Below are 18,695 nucleotides of genomic sequence, written 5' to 3'. Positions count from 1 at the left end.
TATTATCAAATCACAATTAAGGAACAACAATAAAAATTTCTTCAATTAAACCCTCCAACAATACAATTTTATTTTATTTATACAAATTCATAATTACAATCTATTTTAAATTCAAATCAACCCTTATTTCGAAGAAGAAAGTTGAAACATTCGTCTTTTGCAGAAAACAAAGTGACATCATTTTCTCTACGAAAACAATAAATTATTTTTAATAGATTGAATATAATCTACTTCTTCTATCTAAAAGTTTGGAATTTATAATTTCAAGTTGAAAGAAAAAGTAGTTATTTTCCTTTTATTTGAGACACTAGGATTTTTCACAAGTATAAGAGAAAACTTATTACAAAATACTATGGTAAAACAAAAACACTAGAATTTGTAAATATACAGAAAGCGAAGTAATTTGCATATTATTGGCCATTAAAATTAAATGCATCAAGAAATATAAGAAGGAAAAATTATCGATAAAGAAATATGAAAAATACGTAAGCCAAATGCCGTAGTGAAGGATGAATGCAAAACTTGCAATGAACCACCAATATGAAAGTAACCTACATATTCAAATAGAAATTTGAATTATAAAATATTCAAAAAGCTTTTAAAAAGCTTTATAAATGTAAAGCCATCACAAATGGGAAAAATTAAATAACTCTACTCTTTTAATAATTTATTAATAAAACTAAAAGTCTACTGAAACGAAATTTTTGTTATAACTATATTTAAAAATTATTTTTCTAATCAGCGACCTCAAAACCTAAATCTATGTTTTCCAGTCTTTTTTCTTAGTTTGGTTTTAAATAAATATTCTCTCACAACTTTTAGAAGGCTCATTGACTTATCTTCATTCTTAATTAGATTCATTTGAAACTAATTTAAAACGAGGAAAATAGGTCATTTAAAAATTTTGTTTTGACCTAAGAGAATTTAATGAATGTGGTAAGCCTTGCAAAATAATTATGGTAAAACTTAACATCGTGCTTTAATATTTAAGGGTCAAGCACAAATTAACATTTTCGCTAATAATTATATTTGTAAAAACCAAATGGAACTAGTACTACAGTCGTTAAAAGCATGCCAAGTTTTTAGAATTTTTTGGCATCATCCTTGATAACTTTTAATCAATAATAATAAAACTAATATACACACTCTATTACTCGATTTAAGAGCACTCGATTCCGAGAGCGCTATTATTCAAACAACCAATTAAAAAATGAATACTTTGAAAAAAATAGATTTTCAATTCGTATAATGTCTATAAGTAACTACTTTTTAAAATTATAGTTCTATATTTAGTCTTTGAAGCCTTTTAGCTAATGTTTTGTAATACCTTCAATTGTTCATGAAATCCACTAAAATCAATTTGAAACCATTGGAATTCTCATTAATTCAACGTGAACGAAATTTAGAGTAATTTGCAATCTGTATTTAGTGTATCTAATATTGGACCATCCTAAGTGAAATAAATACGAATATGTAGTACAAAGTCAATTAATTTAATTCAGTACAATTTCTAGTCATAGAAGTAAATAAAATTTATTAAAATTAGTATAGTATCATTAAATAGTAGTATAGTATCATTAAAATATATCTTTTGCTGATATTTTTCTATAAATAACATGTAACCTCATATATCGAATATGAACATTATAGATGCAGTCCATAAAGTGTATTCATTAAGCACACGTTTATATCTTACATTAAACATAAATACACATGGATAAACATAAATGGATTTAACACTAAAGTAACTTAGAACTTTAGAAATAATAACTGCATACAATGTGTGTACATACGTAAAGGCAAAACTGAAACATGCACAATATTATACATGCAAAATAGAATGCGTTGTTTAGTTAATAAATTCAAACATTATCTATGGTAAAATTGCTTTATAATTAAAGCATAATAATTAATTATCAATTCAATTTATAATTGAAAATTAATTTTATATTTTCAGTATATTAAATTTTGTGTATAGATTTGTAGACATTTTCTTTTAGGATACGTTTACTAGGAGATGATTAATTTATTGAGTTTTCATAATTTAACTTATGTGGTTTTTGATCTAGTTTTTTTTGTAGTCGAAAGTGGAAAATCTGTGAATTCAGATACCTGGATAAAGAATCCCGGGTTATGTGGGGATGGCCGCTCTTGTTCTGATCGACACACTAAAAACCCACTTCCGTCTTAATCTGGACTATTCTTCAACCCACGGAACTACCTATTGGTTTCGAACTTCCTGGTCTTAGCAAAACTCTTCTTGGCCTCCTCAAGGGCAAATCTAAAGACTCCGCATGCACTGGTTGACATCAACCTTGTCACCGTGCTTTTCTTTGTATAATAAGCAGGTTGGGCTTCTTCTCCAAGACGCAGACTTATGATCGGCCTCACCGCACCTGAAGCATGCAGCCGATCTGTCGACCGCCCTATGTGGCACCTAGGCACTTATTGCACCTAACGACAATACATCTTTTTCTGATTGGACACGACATAAAGCCTACCTTTATGCGTCCGGACCGTCACTCTTCTGATAGCTGATGGTGTTTCTAAAATTTTTAACAAAGCTTCCTGGACTTCGGCATTGTCAGTAAGGCAATCCAGGTCATGGATCTCCCAGTGTAACCTTTCGATCCACCATCTGCACCTTACCGAGCTCTCCTACTATCCTTGTCACCTCCTCGGTGAACTTCTCCTTACCTTGTGATTCTTCTATTTTGATAAGGTTCCCTTTCTTCGTAAACCTTGCTCCTACTATTCTCGTCTGGCTGTCATCAGGTTAATCTTCTCCAAGACATCAGCAAAACTAATTCCTTCAGCTACCTTGACATACATTGTTGATTCTCGCGGTACCTTGATGCTCTTCTGCCTTGATTTGTATTCGACGCTTTGTCGACCTAACCAGCAGACGGTTTAGGAGGTATCGCCTCCTCCTTCTTTTTCCTTTGTCTAGACGACGTTTCAGGACTGCTCAATCTCCTTTTCTGAGACGCAATAGCAATGTTCTTTAACGCAATTGCGTTGAACTTGTCTCTTTTGCGTCTTCGATCCTGTCGTGCCTCTTTTGCCCAGACAAAACCCTGGTAAAGACGTTCGTCTGTCTTTTTCGCTTCATTATGCTTTTTCCTGACCTCCTGAATGATCGATTTTTGACTTTTCAGTCCGTCCTTAATAGTCATATTGACGTTCGTCTGCACCTCGCAGGTCTTTACCATCTTGCAGACCTCCTCTGCAATGTTATTAATGCATACTTTTGGATTATTCTTTGTGTCTCTTGTCTTAGAACTGATGCCAAATTTGACAAAAGAGGGATCAGGTTTCCTAGGATTGATTACTTATGGGAAAAACCCCAAAAGGCGGAAAACTTATACAATGTCGAGTTATTGTCATCCTCGAACAATGGCCTTAATCCTAAAAGGATAGGTGATCCGAGCTCGATCTAATAAAAATTTTTATGACAGCTATTTATAAATTACCACTCGACAATTTAGAAAAGCGAAATTACAGTTCTTCTCGTTTTGTAGTGAATACAACTTTCGAAATTATATTTTTCTTTATTTTGGAAAATGTATAATATTTAGCAAAGGATAATCCGAAAATTTATTGGTGTGTCGTAAATTTTGAGTTTGTGTTCGTTGAGATTTCGAGTTTATTATCTTAGTAAAGATTATATAAATCATTCTGATAAAAATTATAAAATAAATTGTTATTAGTATGGAATTCTCCCAAGTTTTTTGGGGGACGGTCTTAGGACCCAACCGCAGAGGGATGAAGCTCGCTGTTGTATTCACTAACTCAGAAGAAGTGGACAGACTAGAGAAAGCAATAACAATGTGTGTTATTGTAGAGTAAAGGAGTTATTTTACTTAAATTTATTTAAATTGACTTTTGTATTTAAATTTTAACCACAATAATTTTTTTTTTTTTGCTTAATTCAGCGGATTTTGCAATTTATCAAAAGTTACTTTTCTTACACGGTAAACTTAGTACTGGTGCGAACATAAAGCAAAAAGTTGCTTTCCTTGAAATTCGTAAGTCGATCAACTCTTGTTACATATCCGTAAAGTTTGGACGATAAACTTCAAATAGTGAGTGGTGCTTGCTATCTCTATATGACTTAGTCTTGTAACTTCAGAACTTAGAGGAGAGAGTGAGAGAGAGAAGGAGGTAGTGCAAGTTGAGAACTTTATAAATTATTCCAGAATGATCCACTTTGCAAAAAGTGTGATTCTTTAATAAATAAAATGGTTGCATAAAAAAGTTAATATTAATAACAAATAATTAATTTTTTTATTCACAGTATCCAAACTAGGAATCCTATCTTATATATGAACGATATAAAATATTAGAAAGTGGCAGTAATTATTGAAAGAAAAAAATGTTTTACGTATAAACAGTACTTACTATTTAAAAAAAAAGTTCTAAATTATATAATACAATAAAACAATTTTAATTATAGCTGATAATTTCAACAAATATTACTTTGTAGGTAAAATAAATAAAAAGAAATGTTTATTAAAATTGAATTGTGTTTTATTGATTGAGTAATAATACTCTCTGTTCTGAAACAATCCTGTATTGCATTTCGATACATTATATAATTAAATAGTCACACCGATCGCATGTCACATTTATTGTGTATCAAACGAATCTGCTGAAATGTAAACAGAAACGTACGTTTATAAACAGTACACACGGGCCACAGTCGGCGAAAAGGAAAATGGCGTTCAATTAGTCACAGCTTTTGGCAGCGCATCCGCCATGCAGTTAATATGTAGATCAGTGATGCCAAATGAATTTAAAATGGAAAAATGTTTTCTTCCTGACACCTCAGTGTCTCAATACTGCAGTGTAGTGCTGCATTGACTTGCCTCGAGTGCTGCTGTAATCAATTCTCGAATGCTTAAACTTAAAGCATCTAAACTTGAAGAAATGTTGGAAATCTTGCTGTAAGTTTAGATGTTGTGGGGTAGAAATGTTTCACAAGGGTTGTCATCAATCTTTAGTCGCCTTTTACGACACGCAATGGGATACGAATTAGCTAATTATTCGCTGACCGATCAAACACAGCCGTCTACATGAGGGTCCCCTTTCACACATATGGCGAACACTAGGAGACATATTGCGTACAATTGTCATTACGAATTAAGCACTATATGCGTATGCGTCGATCGAGCCCGACACACTTTTGGTGTGTTTGACACCACAGATGACCATCTAGGATTAAAGAAGAGCTTTTTCTGAAACACGAAGTTACTCAGAACTTTTTTAGAATTTATATTCGATTCAGGAAAAAGTATCTTTATTTCTACATAAGTCAAAATGACATAAACATCTATGAGTTTTTTCTAATAAATAAAATGTATTTCCGAGATATGTTGACAGTTGTTAAATTAGGATATTATTGTGAAAATAATCTAAAACTAATATTTACTTAGTGTTTTTTATTAAGGAAGTAAAGTTAAATGTAAAGAATACGGATTTCTTTTTCTTTACTCAACTTTTAATGAGATTTCTGTTCGAATCTTAAACAATACGATTTAGACATTTCTTGTCTTCTATTGATTCCTTTGATAGAGTAGCTCTTTCGAAATTCTTTCCCTCTGGAAAGAATTCGGTTACGTATAACATAGTTTTAAAAGAAAGAAAAACTGTGGTAACATATATCAATTCTTTTCTACTTTTACAAATTGATGTTTCTCAAGTTTTTTTTAAACAGTACATTTTTTAATTCTATTACTTTTCATTACAAAGAGAAGCAATTGAAAACAATTTATGAATAAATTTCGATTAATATAAATTGTCGTTGAAAATTTGAAATTGACATATAAAATTATAGGTATCCTTCTACAATAATGTGGCTATCTACAAAAGCCATTTGTGTTCGTAACATTCCACATTTAATGAATTCCTGATGCAATATCGCTTGATCCTTAAGTAATATGAGAGGCACGTCTCGCAACAAAGTGGTTCACAAGTTCGAAGCAACCGCATTCCAAATCTTCAAGTTCGGTAATTCCTCCCAAAACGGAACCCCGAGCAACACAAATGGAGATGCCTTTGCATCTGTCAGACAAATACGAATGAAACAATTTACAATTCTGTTTGGCAATAGTCTAAATGCAAGTAGACAATAGAAAATCGAAACAGTCACATTTTTCAAGAGGCACCATATTTCTTTAATCCACAATCTTGATACTTGTATTTTGACATAAAAAAAAAATCTTGGCCCCTGTTTTAGTATTCTTAACCATTTCCTATTTGATTCCGCATAATATTTACTCAAGAACGACAGAATGATCTAGAGAATGAAATGAGATTTTGAAAATGTACTTCTCAAACTTTCATTTCCTGAAATGAAAACTTTTGTATTCTGATATAAATTTACTAAAGAAATCCACTTGTTTTTCTATTGAAGTCTCTCTTTCATCCTCTCTCACTCCTTTGCTTGTAAATGGAAAACGTTTGCAGGTTCCTGTCAAAATACATCTAAAAATGTTATTTAAACATAAAAAATTATCCGCAATTTTATTTTTCTAAAAGTTATCGTTGCTTCTTAAAATTTTAAACAAAGCTATTATGTTTCTAATTATGTCCATACTATTGTCAATAGTCTCTATATGTTTTGGTGTTAAATCGTATTTACATGTAAAAAAAACTATTACTACTCGAACTGATCGTTCATTCGAACATTTTCTGAATTATACGTTGATTTGAAGATAGTATTGATCCTCTTCATATGAAATAGATGATATGCAGGATAAATTTTGCCTTTCGGAATCCAGAAATTACTAATTACCACAGATGTAGTTTAATAATAATTATGTTTATTTAGAGTGCCGACTTTCGATCTAATGAGCGGATATCATCATCAGATCAAAAGAATTACTTACAATATTTTTACAAGAACGAAAAATTAGTTTAAGGGGTTACATCCAATTAGAAAGACGAAAAAAGTCGATACTTTAGGAATTTTTTCCGAGAAAACTATTGAGTATTTCAATTTAAAAATTAAGGCACATATCAAGAGTACTTTGAACTTTATTTTGACATATTTTAGATATGTGGATGATACAATTTTAGCTGTAAGAAGAGAACACGTCGATCTTGTAATTGACACTTTCAATTCTTATAACCAAAAGTTACAATTTACTATGGAAATAGAAAAAAACAATTCCATTAACTTTCTTGACTTGACACTCATTAGAGAAAATAATCATATAATCATTGACTGGTATCAAAAACCTACTTCTTCCGACAGACTAATTAATTATTTCTCAGATCATCCAATTCAACAAAAAAAGAATATCGTGTACAACTTAGTTGATAGAGCCATTTCATTGTCTAATAAAAAATTCCATTTTGACAACCTGAAGAATAGTAAAAAAATTCTAAAAAAACAATAGTTATCCTCTAGATTTTATCGAAAAACATATTGGTACTAGAATGAACAAATTAAAATATTCGAATGAGAATAATAACAACCAAAATAGAGTCAATATATATAGTCAAATCCCCAAGGTCGCTTTGCCCTTTAACGAAAAATATTTCTTTAAGTTGTCAAATGTTCTTAGGGAATTTAATTGTACTTCTATTCCCATCGTGAACAACAACTCTAATTCTATTGTAAAATTGGGAAAAGATACAACTAAAAAATGGGATACAACGAATGTCGTATATAAGTTTGATTGTAAAGACTGCCCAGCAACTTATATAGGAGAGACAAACCGATGACTACAAACTCGCATCAACGAACATAAAAAAGTGAATGATAATTCTGTGGTCTATCGACATCGTTTAAATTTTAATCACAATTCTGATTGGGAAAATACAAAAATATTGGATAATGAACCTAATTTTAAAAAAGACGAATATATGAAATAATTCATATACAAACCAATCGTTCCACTATCAACAGAAAGGAAGATATCTTCTTAAACAAAACATTCTTTCCTTTACTTAGACGTATGGACTCGTGTCCATAAAGAAAATAATAAATTCAATATAACTTGTACCTCATCTAAGAATGTGTTTATGTTTTGGTTCATTGACTTCTCTCACGTGTTTCCTGGTTTGACTTTGTAAGATGAATAAATTTCTTTTCAGTTGACAGTAAATCGCTGTTTGAGAATGTCTTCTCTCTATTTTAAATTTTATTCTCATAAGTGTGGAATGATTTTTTATTATATTTTGACGAAACTTTAATCTTTGACCTGTTAGCATGTGTTCGATGTTCTAACAAAATTTAGGTATATCATTATTGTTAATTTATAGAAATAGTGCTTTTAGACCTTTACAAAAAAATACTGAAGTATAACCTGTCTATTTAATAAAATTTTAGCCTGATGAGGTTGGCAAACCCTAGCCAACGAAACGTCGCTCTTTTAACGACACAATTTTGAATTTTTATTCAAATCTTACCTTCCCCAAATCATATACATTATCAACAATAATTTTTTTAAAACTTCTATAAAGCATTAGCAGGAGCTCCTCTGAAGCGGGGTATCTTGCGGTGAGCAGGATATTTGTGGACTGGATCATCTAAAATAAATAAACCAAAAATTTTTCGTTAATATAATAAATTATCCTGTGATTAATCTATTAATCTATTGATATGTTGTATGTCCTAAAAATGGTAAGATTTAAAAAGTTTATCATATAAACATATCATATCATATAAGCATTAAAAATTAAAAATGTTAATATTTAAAAAAATTATTTTTTTGTAAAAAAGTCATTAAGAAAATCTTCGTTATGAGGGATTAAGGGATCTACATTACTACATCTATGGTAATTAGTAATTTCTGGAACAAAATTTATTCTGCATATCATTTTCTTAATAATTAATACGACCGAGTGATAGTATCAATCTTATAATTCTATTTGGAAATGTTATTTTTTTAAAATGAAATCTAATTGTTAATGATTCTTGATTTTTATCAACAATTCAAAATTTGTGGATTTTGTGATATTTTCGTTTCCTTTAAAAATTATAGTTAACAAGATATATTTTTTTTGTCTGTTTAGAGAGGAAGATCTGGTACGAGAGTGCAACGCGGGGAATCGAATCTCGAATTCGTGCTGCTGCAAGTGCAAGTGGTACCGGGTCAACACCGCCCGGTGGTGTGGCACGTGGTGTTGTGCTTTTTGTTGGTGACGGTATGGGGATGAGTACTCTCACAGCATCACGTATACTTTCGGGTCAGCGTCATGGAGGCACTGGCGAAGAAGCTCAACTTGTCTGGGACACTTTTCCAGCGGTTGCTTTAGCAAGGGTGAGTTTTTTTTTTTTGCTCTCCTTTAATCCTTCTCTTTCTTCTCCTTATCTGTCCATCGGAATCGTCGGACTTGGTTTTTATTTCTTAAAGAACAGATTGCAAAACAAGGGAACAAGACTAAGAATAATGTTTTCCTAAATGGAGAGAATCTGATAAGGGTTTATATATTTTTTTATTTGAGTTTTTGCTAATCAAATATCATACATTTAAGACAATTTGTAAGAATTATTTCATTTTAGGTTAAAGTTGATTGCCGTTTGAAGAAAATAAGGAGCTTATAATTACTCTCTTAAATTTATTGTTAATGATTATTTGGGTTTTTTTTTCTTTTTGGAAAATTCCACTTTCTTTATATATAATCGTGGGGACTTTGCTTGAAATTTAAAATTCTACACTATGCATTCATAATTGTCCAACGATGATCCGTTTTTAGAAACTTTTTTGGCGCCAAGTAAGAATAATACCCGGAGATTGATGATAACTTAGATTAAAAGTTCTTAAACGTATCGTAATTAACTTTCTAAATACTAATTATGATTTACGGGGTCAGAAAACTGTTACGTCAAACTAACCAAATTATAATATTCCCTAGTGTTTTCAGATTTAATTTTAATTCGTGATAATCAAAATTAAGACGGGGTTTGGTAAATGATCAAGAAATAATTCTATTTAAAATAAGTGTGTATTTAAAATGAACGAAATATAGAAAAGATGAAAGTGATGCTGATGCACGAACTTTCTAATAACTGAATCTGATGTCTCTTTATGTTGCTTTACGGTTGCGTCGTCCAAATACAATAGACTTTTCACGCAGGCAAATTAGCTGCTAAGTGGTTGCAGGTTGACAATTATGACTTATGATCCTCGTAAATTTTCCTTGTATTAATTATGAATTCACAAACTCGAACAAGACTTCCGAACACAGGATTTAGAAAAACTTGGTATAAAGAATATTTGTACTTTTCACTGGTGTGTAGACAACACAAAAATATTAGACTGACGTTTGAAAGGACCACTATTGAAATTTTTAACTCACGTGCAAGATACCAGTTCTTGATGATGGAAAAATTAGACTAAAACTTGTACGGAGCACCACTTCTTAATTTGAGACTTATAATACTGACGACTACATTTTCTTCACTGACTTGCTGTTGATGGTCTGACCCTTTTTATACCAAAAATAATTCTCGAAAATGCACATTAAACCATGTATTTTCGGAAAAGTATTGTTACAGGAACACTTGCGTTAACTCAGCTATTAGATCGATGACGTAACTATACTGGAACATCTAAAATATTATAAAAATTATAAAAATTTATATAACAAGTCTTTAATTTTTTTCACTGAAAGACTGTAAGCAAAAAAATGAGGATTTGATAAATTACATAATAATTCTTCGTTAGAACTTAATTTAAAAATGTAAATTTATTCAGTTAGCGAAAATAAGAGTATATATAGAAAAGTTTCATAATCATATTGGAAAATCAATTTAACAAGAGCTGTGGAATGGACATGCGTTACAAAGTCAATATTTGACCGCAATGAGAGTAATTTGTATCATGGAAGCAAGTTGAGTATTATTTGATAGGATAATAATTAATTAAAATGAGTAAAGAGTCTCTGAGTAATGAATTATAATATTAGAGACATCAATCATCCAACTTGAAATCGAGTTTCATATTCCAATCGACTTTAGATGATTTTAATGTAACTGGTATTATGGAACTATGAATGAGAATTGTTTGAAGTTTAATAAACCTTTGTTCATTTGCTTCAATAATTCTCTTTCAATTGTATTTGCATCAATAATTACGTTCATTTTGCAACACAGAGGGAAATTATGTTTAGAAAAATATATTCTCTTTTAATAGCTAATAAATATTATAAAATAACTATTAATTTACAATTAATTATTAATAAACATTTATTAACATTTTGCCTATACATTATCGAGTATTTAAATCAATTGTCTTATGTAACTATATCTCCAAAAACAGTCTTGATCAATACAGTAGATTTACAACTATGTTGATCCTATATTAATTAATATTAATCAAAACGAAAATGTATTTGCATTTTAAATCAAAATATTGTTAAAGTTTCACAAACATTTTTGATATAATAATGATAGTATTAATGGAGAAATTGTTGGCTTCTCTCCAATTTAAGAAGTTAAACATTAAATCGAACACTCAAAATTTATTATTAAGTGTACAAAGTTTGAAGAAGTAAAAAACTTTATGCATTTGTTACTTCAATTCTCGCATTTACTGCTCTTTCTTCTTTTTTTAATGTTTTTATTATTCTCTATTTTCGAGCATTATCTAGTTAATAAATTTAGGAGAATTGAATGATTTTATTGAATAAAATTAGAAGTATTTCAACTACTTACAAATCAGTATTGATTTCTAATTACTTTATAATAATTCAGTGGAAATATTGAAAAGTTCTGCGCTATTATACAATGAGCATTGAAACTCATTGTTCTTTGACTAGATTCATATTGATCGCAGATTCAATTGCAGACAAAATTGTTTTCGATAAACTATAGTATACCACAAATGCTAATATATGCATTATAATAAGTATTTTAATTAATAATTTTAATTTTCAATTGCTTTTTCTTTTATATTTTAACATATTTTAATATTATTATTTTAAATGTGATTTAAAAATAATCAGTTTTTGAAGAAGAGGAGTAGTTCTAAAGCGTTCCTTATTAATTTCTTAGTATTTTGGTCTATGTCCTCGTCACTGAAATTGTTGTTCTCATCATGGTTTCGATTGTTCTTTTTTTCATCGTTATATTTTGTTCTCTTCTTATTTTTTTTATCTTTGTTTTTTGAATTTCGTCCTTTTCCTTCCTTCGCGATATTCATAGAGACGTTGTCTCAAATCAACAGTTTATTTCATCTTGCGAGATTTTTGAAGGGAAATCATCTTGTAACTTTGTTTTTTGTCCGGATATGAATCTAATATGTTCATGTCTGTTGTCTTTAGTTAAATACTTTTTACTCTTCTTCTCTCTAGTCTATTTGTCACTTTTCTTTTGTTTCGTAACTTTCGCGTGTATTTTTTGTCTAGTGATTGTCGTTCTATCTGTTGCGTTCGTCGTTGTTGTCGTCTTTTATTTTTCGATGAGACCTTCTGCCTTTTTCAAATTCAATTGTGAAAAATTTTGCTAATCCATTTCGAGCATGAAATGGCAGATTCGTGAGAAAATTAACAATCATCTATATCTGGACATTTTCTAAACCGGGGAATATACATTTTCGCAATATTGAATTATTCAAAAGGTCTGCGTAAATTCCGGTAGATAATTATTGTTATGGTTTTATCTAGATATTATTAATTTGAATAAAATTAATTTGGTATGTTTTAAAATATTGCATTAGAGTATAAACTAGGAAAAAGGAAAAAATCACGCAAAGTTATCTCTTATAGTAAAATAATTCCAGCTTTAACAAAATGTGGATTTTTTACAACAACAAAAAATCCAATTCTGTTATAAAGGAAGTTTTATAAAACATTTTCCCTGGAAGCGGATCTCCAAGTTTTTCTTATTAAATATTGGTCGCGATTTTTTTCTGTCCTCTGCTCTCTGAAAAAATTCGCATACATTATACAACAAAATCTATGGTGAGATAGATTATACAGGGACGAATCTCAGATTGCTGGCAGACGGTGGCTATAAAATTGAATGGTTGAACTGCTTTACATTCATGAATTCGTCACCTTTTCTTGGCGTAAGTCTCTTGTGAAGTTGAAAATTCCGACTTTCTTGGTATTAAAAGATTATGGCTAAAATAATATGAGGATAATAAAATATTCTCCAGATCGTAAAATGTGGGATTACTAAATCAATGAATTAAGAACATTATCACGTCCTTATTTGATGAGATGGAAATACTTTTATTAAAAAAAAATTGTCTCTGTATTTAAAATAATGCTATAAACAGAAATTTATAAAAACGTCATAAGTAATCATGGACTAATAAATTTGATCCAACAAATTGGATTTTTGAACTGATGCAAAATAAATAACAAATTATTTATCGTGATAAGGGCTATAGAATGTAACACGTTTACTCCTTTACATAAAAACTGTATCACTCCAATATGACGTAATAGAAATAATGCAATCTGCTATCCGATAAACCCTGGATTATTGTGAAATGGAAAATTTAATCTTCAGTGATAAGTGACGTTCATATTTGAATAAATAATCATCTAAAATGTATCACCTTTTTTTTAATAAATGATTTAAATCTGTTAATGAAATATTCAATTATAATATGTACATTTTTTAAATTCTCTAGATAATAATTAGTTTAATATTGTGTAAAATAAAACTATACCACAAGAGTTCGATAGAAAGTTATAGAAATTTCTACAACATTGTTCCCTTAATTCCCAGTGAAACTACGGTATATGAAACTTTCATGTATCACCTTCTATCAGAAGATAAAGACAGACTTTAGTATGAGAAACCTCGGTACGTTCCTCCAGCTCTTCTCTCTGATGAGAAGCTTTAGTCAAAGGCCTATTAGCCATTATCGTCGAGGTCGTCTACTGTTTCGAATGTATCCCACGAGAATCATCCTCCTCTTCCCTTATCTTTACCTCTGACCAGTATCATTTTCCTTCGGGAACTTATAATACGCAGTTTAATTTCTAAGTGAAAGTTTTTCTTGCATTAAACTTTTACTAATCTTTTAACTAAGACGTTGGATATTCAATCTTTCGCATTATAACTTTTACTTATGTATGTTCTTATAAAACATACTGTTAATTTTAACAATTTGATCATAGATCATTAATAATAAATTATAATAATAAATAACTATTAAAAAAGAATTGTAATAATAAATTGTAACAATAATAACGGAATCATAATTTTTCCAAAAATACATGGCTTAAGGTGCATTTTCGAGAATTATTTTTGGTATCAAAAGGGCCAGACCATCAACAGAAAGTCAGTCAAGAAAATGTAGTCGTCAGTATTATAAGTCACAAATTAAGAATTAAGAAGTGGTGCTCCGTACAAGTCTCAGTCTAAAATTTTCATCTTTAACAAGTCTGCTTCCAGGTACACAATCCTACCTTTCTTCGCGGTTACCTTTATTTTTAAAACAGTTATTGTTGAGGTCAGGTTACTAAACAAATACAATTCTAGAATTAATTTTTGACAATTTTCGTATTCCTTTCTTTCAAATTTTATTTGTCCTTTTTGTTACCGTCTTGGAGAACAACCTCTTCCATATTTTATCACAATGTCTTTCTTGTTATTTATGGAATTAATTTTTTACTAAAGTCTCCAAAACTTTTGATCAGTTTGATATTTGTCTATCTATTTTAGATTCCACCGAATGGTCACGTATCAAGACTTTTGCCAATTTTCTAATGTAAATCATGAAAGATCGTCTAACTTATAAAATCTTATAGTTCGTTTTTCTGTTTAAAAATCAATGTTCAAGTTTCACTTTGAATCTTATTAGAAGACCTTCTTGTTCGTCACTCCCATCACCTTCGTGTGGTCAGCAGACTTCAAAAGCAGGTGAACCCAGAGGTTTGCACAGATTGTCAACGTTAGTCGTCTCTCTCTCTCTTTGATGACACTGATCAGCATAGTTAATTCCCTTGTCACGTTCTTCTTTTCAACTGCGGTTAATTTCAGAATCTCCATTGCCCCTAGGGTACAAGCTATGTCATCAGAGGTGGTTTCTGCTGCTTCTTTTTTATGTTTACATTCATCACCTTTATACTAGAATTCCATTAACGGAAATTTTATTTAAAGTTGATGTTCTATTTATGTGATATCTACACTGCTACACTGTAAGGAATGTTCAGATTAGATTAAAAATGTACCAAAAAAGTATCAACTATTTATTTAAAAATTTAATTTCAAATACTACAAAATTATTTAATTTGTTAAACGCAATTTGTGAGTAGTTTCATGTAGACATGAAACGTCCTTAAAAATGAATAGAAGTAAATTAATTTAACGCATACTCTGCATTATCTTCAGCTATAAAGCTTCTTGTATCTTAGGTATTTCAATGCGGTTTACTATAGTGTTGAAGATTATTTAGATTCCTATAATGATTTATAATGGAATAGAGCACTAGCACGAGAATTGCTTGACGTAGAATAATTAATCGTTAAATATTACGTACACTTTAAATGTCTGAATATACTGAAAGATATTTTTATTGCAGCAATTCCCTCTCTTTCTTTTCACCATAAAATGTTGTTGATTAACATTACATTACATTTAGAAGATATACTATTTATTCGAAAAAATAACAGAACTATTTTTCTTCTTTTATAAATCAACAAATTGTTGAGTTGTTTATATTACAAGTGAAATATCATATCTTCCTTTGTATTTGGACATGCGATAAAACTACAATGCCTTTGAAACATATTGTTTTCAGTGTGTAATAAGCTTTTAATTCCCATGAATGTGTGCGACGATCTATGTAGAAGAGATTTAAAGCAAGAACACCCTTTTAGCTAAAAGTAGAAACAGTTGAAACAGGAAAGACAAACGAATGGCAAATAGCAAACTACCAATCGTTGTTTTTCTTTGTTAAAATGTTCAGTACCACCAGTTTTTCATCATTTGTCATTCGTTTGCCTTTCTCTTTACCAGCAATTGTTGTTGTTTCGTTCGCAAAGCACTTTGTGAAAGATACAGGACAAACTTTTTATTACAAGTGTGAGTTTTTTTCATCTTAACAAGCGAAACGTACATTTTTTTAACAAAGTAGGTTAACGGTGCAATGGTTTTAACGTTTATTCACATCCACAATTAGAAAGATATAATGAATAAATTTAAAAGTATTTTTATTCGAACATAATTGAAGTTTTGAATTGAAAATCATATAAAATAAATATTTGTTTGTAAAAGACGAATATGTACTTGTTACATTTTTGTATTTGTGTTTTTGTCGTTCTTTTATTGGGCCCCCACTTGTCGGATACAAGTGTTAATCAATCTGACCCCGAAAACAATAAAAGTGTGTGGTATGACGTAGTATCTTCTTACAAAGAAAACCTATAAAAGGTGCCACCCTTACCGAATTCGACAGTCCAGGAAACGCCTTCAAGTTAGTTAGTCCAGAAGTCGTCAGTTTCTTCTTCGACTTCAATTCAGAAAACCTCTTCCATTACCAAAGGCCTTCTACGAGTCTTGTCCTAGTCAAATTCATTCAAGGAGATAATTTCTACTACGAGGCACATTTCTATTTTTCTAAGGACTGCATTACTTCGACATCAACGTAAAATAAATAATTAGGTCACTAGTAGGCTAAGGGGTGTTTTATCTAATTTACATCGACACCTGGAGTCCGGACCTTTTAATTTGACTGGCCTGAAAACAATTCGTGGGAAATCTACTGCATTCACTGTTTCCGCTAGGAAGTATCACTTGTTGGGCCTACGACTCTAAGAATAAGTTTAATAGGTAATGACTAATACTATTAAATTTTGTCCCCATTTAAATTCTCGATTGATTCCGCAAAGTTTTAATTTTGTTTCAGTGTCCCTGAAAACATCTGGATCTACTCTTTCTCCCTCATTCTAATTGTAAAGGATTCAAATAAAAACTTTAATAATTTAATATCAATTTAACAGTTCCTCTTTCTTAAGACATGTCCCTAATAATAATTTTTAAAAACAATTATTAATCATTATGGATTTTAGAAAAAATTACATCTTTTAAGTTATTGTATCAAGGTATATGGTGTTCGAACACAGGTTATTAATCAATTTATTTCTAATGTCATTACATGTCTCGTTGCTACATGAATCGAATACGTGAGTTTGCTTAAGTTATCTGATCCCCTACTTATCTGATCTACTACTTGAATCATCCAAAATTCAACAATAAAAGATTTAAATTTTTTGTTCCCTTTACAGCTAAAACTTTTAGAACACAAAGTAGTTTGCGTTCGAAATTTGCGTTTCTAGTTAAACTAATAATCCAATTAACCGTAAAAGGCGCGGGATAAGTAACTGTGTCAATACGCAAATCAGCAGGTCTCCAGTGAATACAACTAAGCGAAGAAGGTCTGGCAATATTCCAGAATAATGTTTGGTAGCCACTTTAGTCTCAGAATATAGAAGCTCATCACATGCGCCTCGTAAAATCAATATATATATAAAGTGGAGGATAGAAGTAACGAATCACAAAAGGTGATTCAATTATTGTCGTGTACAATACTACAAATACAAAGTTTTTAAAAACTAAAATTCTCATAAAAATGAGTCATACATTTTAAAGTATTTTATTTTTAAATATTTTTATTATTACTTATTGAATTAATTGTTATTACGAAATAAATACTTACGTGAATAATAAAATTATGTAACTAAAATAAGAAAGAAAAATTTACAACACGAATAATAATATTCTTTTGCAAATATTCATTATATAATATTTTCATTAAGAATGAAGAGAAGTAATTTTAATAAAAGGATATAGAAATAAGGTTCTTGAATTTAATTAAGGCCATGAAACACTATTTACCATGACTCCATTAGATGAATAAAACAAACATTATATGCTTAAACGCATCAGATTTGGAATCCCAAGTGCTTTTGAACAAGACCTGCATCAAAAAGTAGTCTATAATAAGGGTAGAATAAGTACTGTTTTGTTATCTTTTATTCTATCGCAGAATTCCCCAAATAGAATTATATACATACAAAGAGCTGTATTATACTTATTATTTCCTACCTATTGAAATTATTCTTTTTAATATTTTCATGATATACGAAATTAAATATTTAATAAGCCACAAATTATTATATAAATAAATGAATTTTAATATTCTTCAAAATTTCCGATATTTTCAATTTATTTGAAATTAAAATTAAATAATAGTTTAATCAGTAAAATAAATCACAGTTTATTGAGAATAAATACAATCAAAATTGAAGCATAAAATGCAGATTTATATAAATTGCATCCAAATCATGTTTATATGGAAAATCATCGATTCGTGTTTCTCTACATTTTTCACGGATCAAGTTCTATGGGTATAAAATTCTATGTATATGTGCACTTGTTTATAAAACGAGCACTCTGATAACTTATTATTGAAGAAAGTGGGCTTTTCGATAAGCATGAAGTGAATGCATATTTTACGATAAGAAACTCAAGGAACAGGAAAATTCACAATTCTTGACAAAAATCGAGTAAAACCAGTTTACGTGAGTTTATAGAAAATAATTTTTGAAGAAAAAATAAAATCTTGGTTTATCGTGACTACAGTTTACACGTTATGTCATTATTTCTTAACTTGACATATTAAAAATTATATTAAACGGAAATATAAAAGGAAAAGATAAGCTTTAATAATATATAACTTTGTTTGCAACGGTTTTTATATAGAAATTGTGGGAAAAACTAA

General features: G+C 29.9%; 1 protein-coding gene across 1 annotated transcript in view; it reads left to right on the top strand.

Moving 5' to 3' along the window:
• Positions 1 to 18,695, top strand: part of LOC122505773 (alkaline phosphatase-like) — a 178,327-nt gene that overhangs the window by 27,356 nt on the left and 132,276 nt on the right. The window contains exon 2 of the mRNA XM_043617594.1: positions 9,025 to 9,272. Coding sequence (XP_043473529.1) covers positions 9,025 to 9,272 — 248 coding nt within the window. The remainder of the gene's footprint in view (positions 1 to 9,024; positions 9,273 to 18,695) is intronic.

The sequence above is a fragment of the Leptopilina heterotoma genome, unplaced genomic scaffold, assembly GCF_015476425.1.
Source record: "Leptopilina heterotoma isolate Lh14 unplaced genomic scaffold, ASM1547642v1 Lhet_369, whole genome shotgun sequence".
Classification (NCBI taxonomy): domain Eukaryota; kingdom Metazoa; phylum Arthropoda; class Insecta; order Hymenoptera; family Figitidae; genus Leptopilina; species Leptopilina heterotoma.
This window is presented reverse-complemented; position numbering and strand designations above follow the sequence as displayed.